We start from the raw sequence: 13899 nt of genomic DNA on the forward strand, positions 1-13899 counted from the left end.
AAAAAACAAAACAAAACAAAAAAAAACCCAAACAAACAAAAAATAAGGAAAAGGAAACAGAGACAGAGACAGGGAGAAGAGTATCCCAGGCCTAGTGGAGAGAAGTATGTGGGGGGGGGGGGGGCGGGGAAGATTAATTAAAATAGACATTTAAGGGGCTGGAGAGATGGCTCAATGGTTAAGAGCACTTGTTGCTCTTCCAGAGGACCAGGGTTTGATTCCCAGCACCCACATGGTGGCTCACAACTGTTTGTACTTTCAGTTCTAGGGGATCTGATGCCTACTTCTGGCCTCCATGGGCATACATGCAGGCAAAACACTCATAGAAACCCCGCCCCCAAAGACATTTAAGCAGTGGTTAGGCTGGATGTGAAACATAATAGCAGTACTTGGAAGGCAGAGGCAAACAGATCTCCTGTTTGTTCAAGGCCAGCCTGGTCTACTTAGCCAGAGCTACATAGTGAGACCCTGTCTCAAAAAGAGAAGAAATTATTATCAAGGATATTCCACACTTTAAAGAGGTAAAGTTGAGGGCCAGCGCCCACACAACCTTGGCTCCCCTCCCACTATTTCAGAACTGGCAGCAGAGGTCAAGAGAAAGGAACAGCTCATAGAAAGGCCCTCCAACTGAGGGATAATGCAACACTTCTTGGGGCTCTACCCTTTTCATTTCCCCTTTTTCCTCTGTCAAGAGACAGTCGTATCTCTTGTGCATCTTGGAATCAGTCTACAGGAGTCGTAAATGACTTCCCCTTAGTGTTACCCCTAGGGTGCCACCGAAACATAAAGTAACCATCGATAAGGTTGGAACGCCAAGTTTAAGGAGTTTGGTACGGGTTTTCAACTCAACTGAACTTCAGACTCACCAAGAAAGAATGTTAAAATACATGTTTGCTCACAGTCGCTCCAGAACCAAAGAAGAGCCATCGTCCACAGGTATTTGAGACGATCAGACAGAGACGGTGGGCAAAGATCTACTAAATGCCCTTAAAGGCCTACATTTAAAGCGCCTGCAGTCCCAGGAGAGGGCGGGTGGGAGGGGGCCTCTGCCAGGCTGTAGGCGGAGTCGCTTTCGCCTCGGATTTGGGTACCCAACGACAAGGTCTCACTTTGTGGGCGTTCCTCAAGGAAGCCGAACCGAAATGCTTCTTACCCGCCGCATACGACCATTGGACAGCAAGTCGGCGATCCCCTTGGCAGCGTCGTTTTTCTCCGCCACACAGAGAACTTTTCGTACTCCTCGGAAGGCCACTTCCATGGCAGCGCGGGACAAGGCACGGCCTCCAGGCCGTCGCTGCCACTGGAACGCTAAGAGAGTGACTGGGAAGATCATTACCTAGGCCCTGCGCCAGCAGCCACTCCACGGTGCCCCGTACATACTGGGCAGCCCAGAGGAGAAGCCGCGAGGCACCCCTCCGAAAGCCCCCTTAATAATGCACCTTTCCCAGGCCACTGCTGCCTCTGCGTGGAATCTGCACCCCAGAGTCGCGCTTGAACTCCCGCTCACAGGCAACTTCCGCTAACCGAGCAGTCTCAAACTACAACTCCCAGAATGCTTCCTGCCCCGGCACGCTCGCCTAACACCGTTTCTCCACCTCCCTTCCACCCCACGGTATCCTACTTTCCCTTTCTTTAGGACAGTGGTTGGTTAATGGGACTTGTCCTCAGGAAGGACTGATTGACAGCGCCTCTTAAAAAGAGCCACTTACTCGGAAGTCAGTGTGAGCGTTTCCGGGTCACGCAACGCTGACGCTTGGGAGTCATGTGATACCAAGATGGTGGTGCCGCGGTAGCTTCCCAGCGACTGTACAGTCCTAGGAGCCGCGACAGTTTCTCCCCTTAGGTCGTGGGGAGGACCATTTAACTGACTGTTCGGTCGCCCGTGACTAGGATTAAGGACCTGATCAGAGCTGGGGCTGTTGATGTCACTGGTAGGTTCCGGGGAGTGCTGGTGACCTCGGTTCAGAAGCCTTGCGCCGGCCGGGGAAACAGTCAGAGAGCGCCTCGCCTCCTCCGTCATCTGGGTTTGCAGCTTTGGAGTTCATGAGGCTTCCCAGGGCTTCCCAGGTCCCAAACCCTGCTAATCTTCTGGAATTTGAATTTTTGGGTGTGTGAGAGGGAGCTTAGGACCCTTGGAAGTGCAAAGAAGGCCGCAAGAGCTTCGCTTCCTCATCCAGAGGCCGGACTTCCCGAACGCCGACTAACCCTGCATTATTTTCTATTTCCTCTCAATGTTCTCTCCGTATTTCAGGAAATATGATCAGCGCCCCTGATGTGGTGGCCTTCACCAAGGAAGACGAGTACGAGGAGGAGCCTTATAATGAGCCCGCCTTGCCGGAGGAGTACTCAGTACCTCTCTTCCCCTATGCCAGCCAGGGGGCTAACCCCTGGTCTAAACTGTCCGGGGCCAAGTTCTCCAGGGACTTCATTCTTATTTCCGAGTTCTCTGAGCAGGTGGGACCTCAGCCCTTGCTGACCATCCCCAATGATACCAAAGTTTTCGGCACTTTTGATCTCAATTACTTCTCCTTGCGGATCATGTCAGTGGATTACCAGGCTTCATTCGTGGGTCATCCTCCTGGTTCTGCCTACCCCAAGTTGAACTTTGTGGAGGACTCCAAGGTGGTACTGGGAGACTCTAAGGAAGGGGCCTTTGCGTATGTGCACCACCTTACTTTGTATGACCTGGAGGCCCGTGGCTTTGTGAGGCCCTTTTGTATGGCTTATATCTCTGCAGACCAGCATAAAATCATGCAGCAATTCCAGGAGCTTTCAGCTGAATTTTCCAAAGCATCTGAGTGCTTGAAGATGGGTAACAGGAAGGCATTTGCTGGGGAACTTGAAAAGAAACTGAAAGACTTGGATTACACGAGGACAGTGCTGCACACAGAAACTGAGATCCAGAAGAAAGCCAACGACAAAGGTTTTTATACATCTCAGGCAATTGAGAAAGCCAATGAACTGGCCAATGTGGAAAAGTCCATCATTGAGCATCAAGATTTGCTGAGGCAGATCCGCTCATACCCTCGTCAGAAGATGAAGATGCCTGATTTGCATCCTGGTGATGTGGAGCATACCCAAGATCAGGCTGAGCAGGTATCTACTACCTCTAACCCTGAGGAGTCAGCTAATGCAGACCTTTATACCTGCAGACCGGCTTACACCCCTAAACTCATCAAAGCAAAATCCACCAAGTGTTTTGACAAGAAGTTGAAGACCTTAGAGGAACTCTGTGACACGGAGTATTTCACTCAAACCCTGGCCCAGCTTAGCCACATTGAACACATGTTCAGAGGAGACCTGTGCTACCTCCTGACCAGTCAGATTGACAGAGCACTTCGAAAACAACAGCGCATCACGAATTTCCTCTTTGAAGACTTCATGGAGGTTGATGACAGGCTGGAGAAACAAGAGAATGTGCCCTCTCAGCCCAGTCAGGACAGGCTGCTGTCCAGGCCTGTGGAAGAATGCCCTATTCCTAAAGTGTTGATTAGTGTTGGTTCTTACAAGTCCAGTGTGGAGTCTGTGTTGATCAAGATGGAGCAGGAACTTGGTGATGGAGAGTACAACAAGGAAGTGGAGGCAACAGAGTCAAGCAGTTTTGACCCCCAAGAAAACCTGGACTACCTGGATATGGATATGAAAGGGAGTGTCAGCAGTGGGGAGAGCATCGAGGTTCTGGGCACCGAGAAGTCATCTTCTGTGCTGTCTAAATCTGACAGCCAGGCCAGCCTCACGGTGCCATTGAGCCCCCATGTAGTCCGTAGCAAGGCAGTCAGCCACAGGACAATCAGTGAGGACAGTATTGAAGTCCTAAGCACCTGCCCATCTGAGGCCCTCATTCCTGATGACTTTAAGGCCAGCTACCCAAGTGCCATTAATGAGGAGGAAACCTATGCAGATAATGAGGGGGCCATCCATTTCGAGGCAAGTGTCAGCCCACCAGAACTGGGTGAGACTCAGGAGGGCAGCTTGGAAAATACCCCATCCCAAGTAGACTCCAGCTGCTATATTGGAAAGGAGAGTGAAGATCAGCTGGTTCCTCTGCCCACCCCAGCTTATACTCTCTCTGATGAGGATGGTGTGGTGAGCATCCCCCCACAGCGCTATGGGCAGAAGGACCAAGGGCTCCATGTGGACGCCACGATGGAAAACACTGACCCTTCTCTCCGAGACAACGGTTGTGAAATGTTCCCAGCTTATGAGCTGGATCCAAGCTGCCTTCTGGCTAGCCGAGATGTCAGTAAGACAAGCCTGGATAACTACTCGGATACCACTAGCTACATAAGCAGTGTTGCCTCTACCAGCTCGGACAGAACCCCCTCTGCTCACTCTGCTAGCCTGTCCTCTGACAGACACAAAAAGAGAGCTGGCCAGAATGCCTTAAAATTCATCCGCCAGTACCCTTTTGCCCACCCAGCCATCTACTCCCTGCTTAGTGGGAGGACACTTGTGGTCCTGGGCGAAGATGAAACTGTAGTCAGGAAGCTTGTAACTGCACTGTCCATCTTTGTTCCCAGCTATGGCTACTATGCCAAGCCAGTGAAGCACTGGATTTCCTCCCCTTTGCATATTATGGATTTTCAGAAGTGGAAGCTTATTGGCCTACAGAGGTAACTGGTTCCAGGTGGTGGGGAAGAGCGCTAGACATTAAAAGACGAAGCAGGTTGTCCTGTGGACCCCAGGAAAGGGAAGCCTGCTTTCTGGACAGTTGATAATCAACTCACTGCTCTTACCTTTGGCAAATCCCTCTTGATTCCGTTGCCTTCTCTATCATGGGGAGGGGGTTCACAGTTGCTAAGTGATTGCCAATGCTGGCACTTTCCTGCTTCCATGTCAGAATTATTTGGGAGAATTCTTCTTTGTGTATGTTTGGTGCTAGCGATAGAACCCAGGGCCTGCATATGCTAGGCAGACATACTACTTCTGAATTATATTCCCATTCCCTGGGGGAATTTTGTAAATCGTGAATTCCCAGTCAGATTCTGTCTGAGATAAGAACTGGAGTCTTGGTCCAGTGAAATCAGAGAATGATTGGACTTGGAGATCTTATGTTCGTTCTGACTCCAGTTCACATTGGCATAAAGAATTGTGGCTGTCACTGTGAAAGATAGAGATCCCCAGTAGCCTGTATCCTGCTACTGGATTTGCTCTGGAAGTTGAGGGGTCCCAAGAGCTTGTCCTCCCCCATTTGAAGTTACGGTGTTTCCTTACCATGGCTCATTCACACAAGTATTTGGGCAGGTCACTCCTGTGTTCCAAGAAAATAGGAAAATAGAGTACACTTATTGGTCATTTGCTAAGTATTGTGAGGCTAGTGAAGTGCTAGCCTCTGCCCAGCACCTGAATTACAAGGTAATCCAGCCATGTGGACTCGCCCCCATCCTGTCACCATGCCACCAGCTTAAGCCCTCTGAGGTTAGTTCCTTCACCGTAGTCAGCTGGCAGGTCTCTTATGAGAGCAGATTCCTAATCATTGACTAGTCTTTACAAGTGTGCACTCTAAAAATGAAGGAGTCAGGCAGGGCACAGAATCTCAAGCGGGGAAGTATCCGGTAGCACATGAGATACGAGGTGAGCATCCTACTGAGGGGCATAAATGGTGGGAACACTCTACACGAGTGTCAGTGCCCACACAGTGCCTCTGCTCCAAGGGATGATCTCCCTGGGCAGGAGCCAGGAGTGGCATGGCAAATGGGTAGGTCACAGCTGACCCAGAGAAGCCCTGGGGGAAGTGAGCTGAAACTGTGACACTGGGACACCAGGAGGTGAGAACTGTCAGGGGGTGATGATTGCAGAGAGCAGGAGTCTTGGTCACTGCTGACATTGCCCAACACTGTGGTGGATCTGGACTCCTCAAACTGTGTTGTGTACCGCTGCTTCTGTGCAGAGAGCTCCCAGAAGGGCCCAGATGGGGACAGTGGTACTTCAGAACAGTACCTGGCCTTAGTGAGTAGCTGTGTGGAGGCCAGTCTATGCTCTATTAGCAAGACATTGGCTTTAAAAAGAAAAAAAAGTGATGCGGAGAGGTGCGTTTGGGTAGTGGCCCTCTTGTCCCCAGATGTGGAGTGAGAGGTGCGTTTGGGTAGTGGCCCTCTTGTCCCCAGATGTGGAGTGAGAGGTGCGTTTGGGTAGTGGTCCTCTTGTCCCCAGATGTGAGCAGCCGCAGGACTATTTCTGTGAGCAGGGTTCATCTGGCTCCTCAAGTCCTGGCTTCTTCACATGGAACTGCTCAAATACAGTTTTTAAAGAATCTCACTTGAAGCCAGGCGGTGGTGGCACACACCTTTAGTCCCAACACTTGGGAGGCACAGGCAGGCAGATCTCTATGAGTTCGAGGCCAGCCTGGTCTACAGAGTGAGATTGAGGACAGGCACCAAAGCTACACAGAGAAACCCTGTCTCGAAGAACCAGAAAAACAAACAAAAAACCAAAACCAAAAACAAACAAACAAACACCTCACTTGAACCACCAGCTTCCCTGGCCCTTGATTCTTTTCCCACACAGACCTTCTGCCTGGAAACAGCCACTGGTGACTCTCCCATCATTTTAAATGAACACCAGAGACAAGTGTGTGGCTTGCTAAAGCAGTGACAAGATCAGAACTGGTGGGTAAACAGGACCCAGTTCTAGAAGGAGAGAGTGCGTGGGAGTTAGAGGCTTAGGCAGGGTCCTCCTTGCTCCTGGTGGCCTCTCTGGTTTGGGTGGTGGCAGTGGCTTGGGGGAATGGGCTGTGTTCACTGTAATGGAGCACACGGTCTGGGGCCTGATTGTGTATTTGGCTTCCTGAGGAAGAATTTTCTGGGGAACAGAAATGGAAGATGTTGGAGGCAGCATCTGGGAGGAAGGGAGTGCCAAAGCTGAATTTCAGGAAATGGCCTAGGCTGGGACATCACAACAGAGATGGAGGGTCAGACAGGTAGAACTCTGCCGAGCCGAGTGGGGAGAGGAGCTCTACATGCTGAGCTCAGGGTCTGCATGGGCCCCCCAGTGGAAGGAAAGCAACTAAATACGACAGAGACGCTGGTATGGAGTCAGCAAGGCCCCTGGTGGGGGTGGGAAAGGCAGGCCATTGAGGACCGGGATTGCAGAGGGTGAGGGATGCTCTCTTCAAGCCTCTTACTGTCCTCGTGGGCTGTTTCTCACCTGCAGGCCCCAATCCTCCCTTGTTCGTGGGGTGTGCTGTCCACCCACTGCCACTGGTTCGGGGTTTAGGGCCTGAGTGTGTCCTGCCATTTGAATTCTGAGCTGACCTTGCCATGGTCTCCAGGCCTTCCACAGGCCCCAGGTCCCACTTTCCTTTCAAGTCCAACACTCCCATGAACAAGACGAGACTCTGGGCCATTCTTCATTGCAATCTCAGCTCCCAGGTCAATGCCTGGGTAGGTAGTGGATGCTCAATAAATAATTAACAAGTGCACCAAGAAGGAAACAATAGTGTGGTCACAGTGGTGTTTCTTCTCTAGTGTCACGTCTTACATAAGCCCTAAACGTTAGAGGAAGGTCATTCGTCTGCAAAATCCTGTCAGTCGTTTGCTAGGCCGGTGGGAAGACTGCTCTACAGGAGAGCTTTTTTGTCTTCTTGTGGTGCTGGGATGAAAACCCTGGCCAGTGCATGGCAGGCAAATGCTCTACCTACTTTACCCTCCCCTGCTTGAGGAAGGCCGGTTTTTGTTTTTACTTATAAAAGTTTACAAGCCAGGCGTTGGTGGCACACGCCTTTAATCCCAGCACTTGGGAGGCAGAGACAGGTGGATCTCTGTGAGTTCGAGGCCAGCCTGGTCTACAGAGTGAGTTCCAGGAAAGGCATAAAGCTACACAGAGAAACCCTGTCTCAGGAAAACCAAAAAAAAAAAAAAAAAAAAAAAAAAAAAACCATGCAGGTCAGCCACATGGTGGACAAGAAGCCAGCTGGCAGGGAAGGGGGCATTACAGAGCAAAGGCAATATTAGGGAAAGCATGCTTAGAACAGAGGTGGGAAGAAAAGGAACTTTGGCTTTTCTGAGAAGCTGGGAGGTTTTTAGGAACAGCCTCAGAGGCCGAGCACTTGGCCTCTTCCACTTCACCATTGAAACACGTGCTGCTAGGCAGTAGGGACGGACTACCAAGGAGATGCCACCCGGGCTGCAGGATGGAGAATTCCTGAGCAGCACCCCCTGAGGGCCAGACCCATCCTAATGTGGCTTAGTTTGTTACTCTGGTGACTCCATGAAGAGTTAACAGTGAGGAGTATCTCCATCTCAGAGATGAAGCTCACAAAGCGTAAAGGAGATTGACTAAGCTAATAGTCGAGAGATGAGGGAGGCCTGAAAGTGCTTCACTGTGGTGTGAGGAGTTTTCAGAGGCCATCAGGAAAGTGCCCAGGGCCTCAGAACCAAAGCATCTGAACTTCTAGGGCCAATGTATGCTAGTTGGGTGCGAGTTAGTTTGGGGACAGCGAGCCTCATCTCTTAACTATCTGCCTCCATTTTTCTAACCCTTGCCTTTTTTTCTGACCTTGGCCTATCTCTTTCAGGGTGGCCTCCCCTGCCAGTATGGGTACCCTCCATACCCTGAGCCGTTACAGCCGCTATACAAGCATCCTGGACCTGGACAGCAAGACCCTACGCTGTCCCCTGTACAGGGGTACACTGGTGCCCCGCCTGGCTGACCATCGCACTCAAATCAAGCGAGGCAGCACGTACTACCTGCACGTCCAGAGCATGCTCACCCAGCTCTGCTCCAAGGCATTCCTCTACACTTTCTGCCACCCCCTGCATCTGCCTGCCCACAGTGAGGAGACACAGGAAGCAGTGGCCAGCAGACAAACCAGCTTCCTAAAGCTCAACCTGGGGCTAGTGAATGAGGACATCAAAGTGGTGCAGTACCTGGCTGAACTGTTGAAACTGCACTACATGCAGGAGTCGCCTGGGACCACCCACCCCCTGCTCAGGTTTGACTATGTCCCCAGCTTTTTGTACAAAATCTAAGGGTTCCAGCCACTGTGACCAAGACCTGTGACTCAGTACGGGGAGGGAGAAGGGTTGGTGTGACTAAATACTTGCCTGAGCTGGAGTGTTGAGCTTTCTGGTGTCAGCGGAAGGAAACAGGTGGCAGTTGTGGTTCCCATCTAGTCCTGGGCAGTGTGTGAAGTGGGCCAAGCAGAGGTGGAGCCTGGCTCCCCAGAGGTGGCTGGAAGAACAGCAGCTGCTCTTGGTTCCATGGGGGAAGTGGCCACCAAATAAGGGGGTGTCCTTAATTTTCCAAGGATCAGCAGTCTGGGCAGGAAGAGAAAGCTCCAGACCCTGTGGGGCTGGAGCAGATGAGGCTAAGTAGCCAGAGCCCAGATGACACCCGAGTGGCAGAATCAGCCTGGGAACTGGTGTGTAGGACACAGGACAGCCATCGTCTCCATCTACCTCTACCAAGGCCCTGTACTTGGCTTCCTGGACCCCAGCAACCGAGGGGAGGCTCCTGAACAAGGACACGGAGGAACCAGTGCTCTGGTCAGGTGGAGAAAGACACACCCGGGCTGTGGGGGATGCAGACCACAAGTGGCCCCTTGCCCTATCATCCTGTCAAGGAAGTGCTCATTGAGTCCCCAGGGGTCATTCCTTACAGGGGTCCTGGATGTGAAGCAGATGTCACACGGCTACAGCCAGAACTACATTGGGAGCTGTAGATAAAAGGGGCCATAGGCTATTCCTCACTGTCTATGACAGGAGCTGCCTATGGGCTCTTCTCAGCCAGGACATTAACCCGGACGCCCCTGGAAAGGTCTGCAGCACTCTATTACCTCTCTTGGTGGCTGTGGGCTTGGTGACAACTGAGGTCTGGTTGGCTAGCTCGTATTCTGACCGGAACTTAGGAGCAAGGATATCCTGTACCAGCTCCTGGGTGGCTGTCATTAGACCTACATCTGGGAGGCACCTCCATCCTTACAATCATCCACATGTGAGTGGTCCGTCCCCACCTGACCCACTGGTGGCAATCGTCATGACCTCCCCAGGACCTCCATTGCAGCTGCTCCTCTTGTGCTCCATGTGCTGCATGGAGTGAGTGCTCCTCACAATCCTGAAAATGTGAGACCTGTTGAAAATGTGTTCTCCCTAAATAGGAGCAGCTCTGGTCATTACTGCTTTTTAATTAGCTAAAGACAAAAACAAAACCCTGTAGTAAATGGGACCCAGATCGGCCCCGTGCATGCATCTGTTGCGTGCTGTGTCCCCTGCACAGGTCTGTCAGCTGGTCACACCACTGAAGTCTCTCACAAGAAGGAACCCTGCAGAAGCCAAATAACCAGAGATGGCTTGCAGCATGTCACTCCTGTGTCAAGTTCCTTGCCCAGGTCTTTGACACAAAGTTGCAACCTGTTGGTTCTGGTCCATGGTTTCAGGTCATGATTCCCCATTTCACTCTAGACAGTAGTATGTGGTTTTGCTTCTGAGACTCTGACAGAGAACCAGGATTTTATCACTGTTACAGGTATTTACAGACACCTTACCAGCTGTGGTTTCCCCTCATGGGCTCCCCCATCTACTATTGCTTCTTAGTGTTCTAGATGCCACTTTGACTGGTTGGCTAGTTTCCTCAGGAGCCAGGCTGGGAGGTGGTCAGTTGCTGTTGCTACTGCCTCAGCATGGGGACTCGAAGGTGAACACTGTGTTCCCTGCACTAAGAAAGGCGAATGAGCTGCAGCCATGCTTGGCCTTGTGGATACTAAAAGCACAGACTTGAGTTGTCTCAAGTGGAGCTCCTTGGATCTCATTGGCATTCATCCACAGGGTGGCTCAGAAGACAAAGCCAAGACTGGTGTGGAGTGGGCAGAACAGTCTTGTGGAGCAGCTGTGGAAATGGCAAACAGGTGTCTGGCTTCAATGGCTCCTCACTAAGTACACACTGACAAGGGGTCCAAGTGCAGGATTTACTTTTTTGTTTTGTTTTGGAGACAGGATCTCATGTAACTCAGGTTGGGTTCAAATTCATTATGTACCAGGGATAACCCTGAACTCTTGATCCTTCTGCCTCCACATCCCGATGGCTGAGACTATAGGCATGCTACCAGACCTGGTGTCTGCATTGAAACTTCGTTTTAAAACTTTGTTGTGGTGATTTGAAAGGATTGCTTACTGCAGAAAGCATGCTTCCTCTCAGAGGGTATTAGTCATTGGGACTGTGTTTGGACAGAGGAGAACTGGCATCTTCTATAAGTAGTGTATCTATACACCTTGATGCTTTGGAGACTCAAGCAGGACTCAACTCCTTAAATTTTCATTAGGTCGTTGGGTGTGATGGCACACACTAATCCCAGCATTCAAGAGGCAGAGGCAGGTGGATCTCTGTAAGCTAGAGTAAGCCTGATCTACATGATGACATCCTTTCTCAAAGAACAAAAGGTTTCACCACCCTTTCTCAAGTACTAGGCTAGTAAGGCTTTTGTTTGTTTTGTTCTTTTGAGACAGTCTCATATAGCCCAGGCTAAGGATGACTTTGAACTTCTGATCCTCCTGCCTCCACATGCTGAGATTGCAGGACTGTCTTGCCTAGATTGTACAGTTTTGGGGAATGAACCCAGGGCTTTATAAATACTAGGCAAGCACCCTACCAGCTGAGCTACATCCCTAGCCTGGATAATTTAAATTATACTATGAAAAACACTTCACAGAAAGATAATAGAGCCCCTTCTTTATTCCTATCATTTTGATTCCTAACACTAAAACTGCTAAGTCAGGTTTATTTCAACTTGACTACCAAGCAATTACTTCCCCTCCTGTTTTTAAAGCTGTCTAGTCTAAGAACCACCCAACTGAGCTGGTATATTACACTTCTATCATTGTACAAGTAATGCTTGTACATCACTGAACATTCACATGCTCCATTGTTGAGGTCAGTCCATGGTCTTCTATATGGGGGATACATGGAATATACTGGCTTGAGTTGCCACCTTCTGCCTCACCATTTCCCTTCAGTAGAACCTTGAATTAACAATGTTTTAACTCAGCCAGGTGGTGGTAGCACATGCCTTTAATCCCAGCACTCGGGAGGCAGAGGCAGGCGAATCTCTGGGTTCAAAACCAGACTGGTCTACATAGAGCTTGTCTCAAAAACAAATACTTTAACCTCTCCATGACTTGCTACTGAAGTGGCTGAAGTTACTCTTAAACTTGGAACTGGACTTCATTTGTGACCTGTCATTCCTGATTTGATCTTTAACTCCTCCTTTACTTTAGGGTTTCAACCTTACCTGAATTAGTTCCCATCTCATAACCCTAGGAAAGCCAGGAGATCTCCCTTCTCCCTTGCCAAGTATCAAAGCCAGCAGTGCTGTGTGGTACCAGAGGAGAGCTGCTATCTTGTGTGCATCTTGGCCACTGGCCTGTTTTGCTCAGTGCATGCCACTCCCCAGCCTGAGTGCTACATATTGGACCAATGTCCTGTGCTACAGCCACCGTGGTTTATCTCCCAGATGGTTGGGTTGGGTAGCAGTAGCTCACCCAGTTGGGGATGAGGCATCATCAAGTATGCAAGGCCTCTTGAGGTACCAAATCCTCATGGCAGTAGGCCATACGGGATACTTTCTACTTCTCCCTAGAAAGCTCCTGAGAAAGTGCCTTGGCTTGTACTTTGAAACAAATTAGCCAGCTTTCTGGCTTTGCCCTAATACTGTGATCAAATTGGAATTTTTAAGGGACACACTCATACTTAGGCTGCAGAAAGGAGAGATTAGATTTCTTTTGCTCTGAAAACAAAGCCTTGCTTGAGCTTAAACAGTTTCCCCCAGCCCTTGGCCCACTATGGTTTGGTTAAGTTAACGCTTCGGGAAGGAACAGCAGGAAGAGATGAGCTGTAGCAGTCGGGGAAAAGCGTCCTGCAGAGGCCCTACTTGGAGCTGTGTAGCTGTCTTCAGCTGGGCAGGAAGAATTAAGTTCCTGTAATCAAGATTGCTAAGGCAGTGCAGTAGCCCCACAATCGGAGATGAGGGGACCAGTATGCCACCACACCCCATGGAAGTGGACCAGCTCCCAGGGAGCCTTGGCCAAACTATCTCCTGGACAGCTGGACTGCGGGCTGGAGCTGCGGGCTGGACTGAGGCATACAGCAGTTAGCGAGCGGCACGGTGTGCGATGAACTCCTGTTATTTTCTAAGATGCTATTTTATTACTGCATGTCCCGCCATGTCTGTGAGTATGTGTCCAAACCTGCAAGCTGCAGTCACAGTACTGGAACAGGGCACTGCACTGCTGACGTGACTGTGTCCCACAGGCATTATGCACAAGTTTAACCAGAGTAAATGCCAAACAAATAGTATGAGGAGTGTACTTTTTAAGATATTAATTTATTTGAGTTCAAATATTTTTAAAATATAAAAACTGGTTGTATTTTTTAAAGCTATAATTCTTGTAGACATTCTGTGGGTAAAAATTGGATTGTGTGTATTAAAAAATCACCAATAGTTTGCAATTCAGCTATGTAAAAATAAAGACTCTTTGGGAAGGTAGCATTTGGGCTCCTAATTATAAGAAGCTGGTTATCTCAGGAAGGTGGAACACAAAGAAAGCCTTTGGCCTCTGTTGATTCTCAAACCAGAATGGGATTTGCACAGCATAGAATAGCCAGTTCTATAAGGCTGTTTGTGTGGTAGGCATGAACCCAGGACATCATATATACTAAATATGTGCAATACCTCTAAGTGACACCTCTAGCCTTCTGTAACATACTTCAAGCTGCTGACTGACAGTCATTTTTCCTTTTTTTCTTTCTTTTTTTTTTTTTTTTCGAGACAGGGTTTCTCTGTGTAGTTTTGTGCCTTTCCTGGATCTTGCTTTGTAGACCAGGCTGGCCTCAAACTCACAGAGATCCTCCTGCCTCTGCCTCCCAAGTGCTGGGATTAAAGGCGTGCGACACCACCGCCTGGCAGGT

At 49.9% G+C, this 13899-nt stretch overlaps 2 protein-coding genes across 4 annotated transcripts in view; one reads left to right on the forward strand and one right to left on the reverse strand.

Moving 5' to 3' along the window:
• The window catches only part of Top3a (DNA topoisomerase III alpha), a 42522-nt gene extending 40820 nt beyond the window's left edge, over window positions 1-1702 (reverse strand). The window contains exons 1-2 of one of the 2 annotated variants that reach the window (XM_059270820.1): window positions 1440-1702; window positions 1154-1308 (exon numbers count right to left, since the gene is read on the reverse strand). In XM_059270820.1, the coding sequence (XP_059126803.1) occupies window positions 1154-1258 (105 nt within the window). In that variant the 5' untranslated portion in view covers window positions 1259-1308; window positions 1440-1702. Of the gene's footprint in view, window positions 1-1153 lie in introns of both variants that reach the window. The other variant, XM_059270819.1, reaches the window with a different exon arrangement.
• On the forward strand, window positions 1340-13477 carry Smcr8 (SMCR8-C9orf72 complex subunit). 2 transcript variants are annotated; one of them, XM_059270821.1, is made up of 3 exons: window positions 1340-1931; window positions 2252-4613; window positions 8516-13477. In XM_059270821.1, the coding sequence occupies exons 2-3, from the start codon at window positions 2257-2259 to the stop codon at window positions 8967-8969; spliced, it is 2811 nt and encodes a 936-aa protein (XP_059126804.1). In that variant the 5' UTR covers window positions 1340-1931; window positions 2252-2256; the 3' UTR covers window positions 8970-13477. The 2 variants fall into 2 exon arrangements, with proteins under 2 accessions (XP_059126804.1, XP_059126805.1); XM_059270822.1 differs by lacking the exon at window positions 1340-1931 and having other exon boundaries at window positions 1944-4613.
• Window positions 13478-13899: the final 422 nt, after the last annotated feature.

The sequence above is a fragment of the Peromyscus eremicus genome, chromosome 8a (genome assembly GCF_949786415.1).
Source record: "Peromyscus eremicus chromosome 8a, PerEre_H2_v1, whole genome shotgun sequence".
Taxonomy (NCBI): domain Eukaryota; kingdom Metazoa; phylum Chordata; class Mammalia; order Rodentia; family Cricetidae; genus Peromyscus; species Peromyscus eremicus.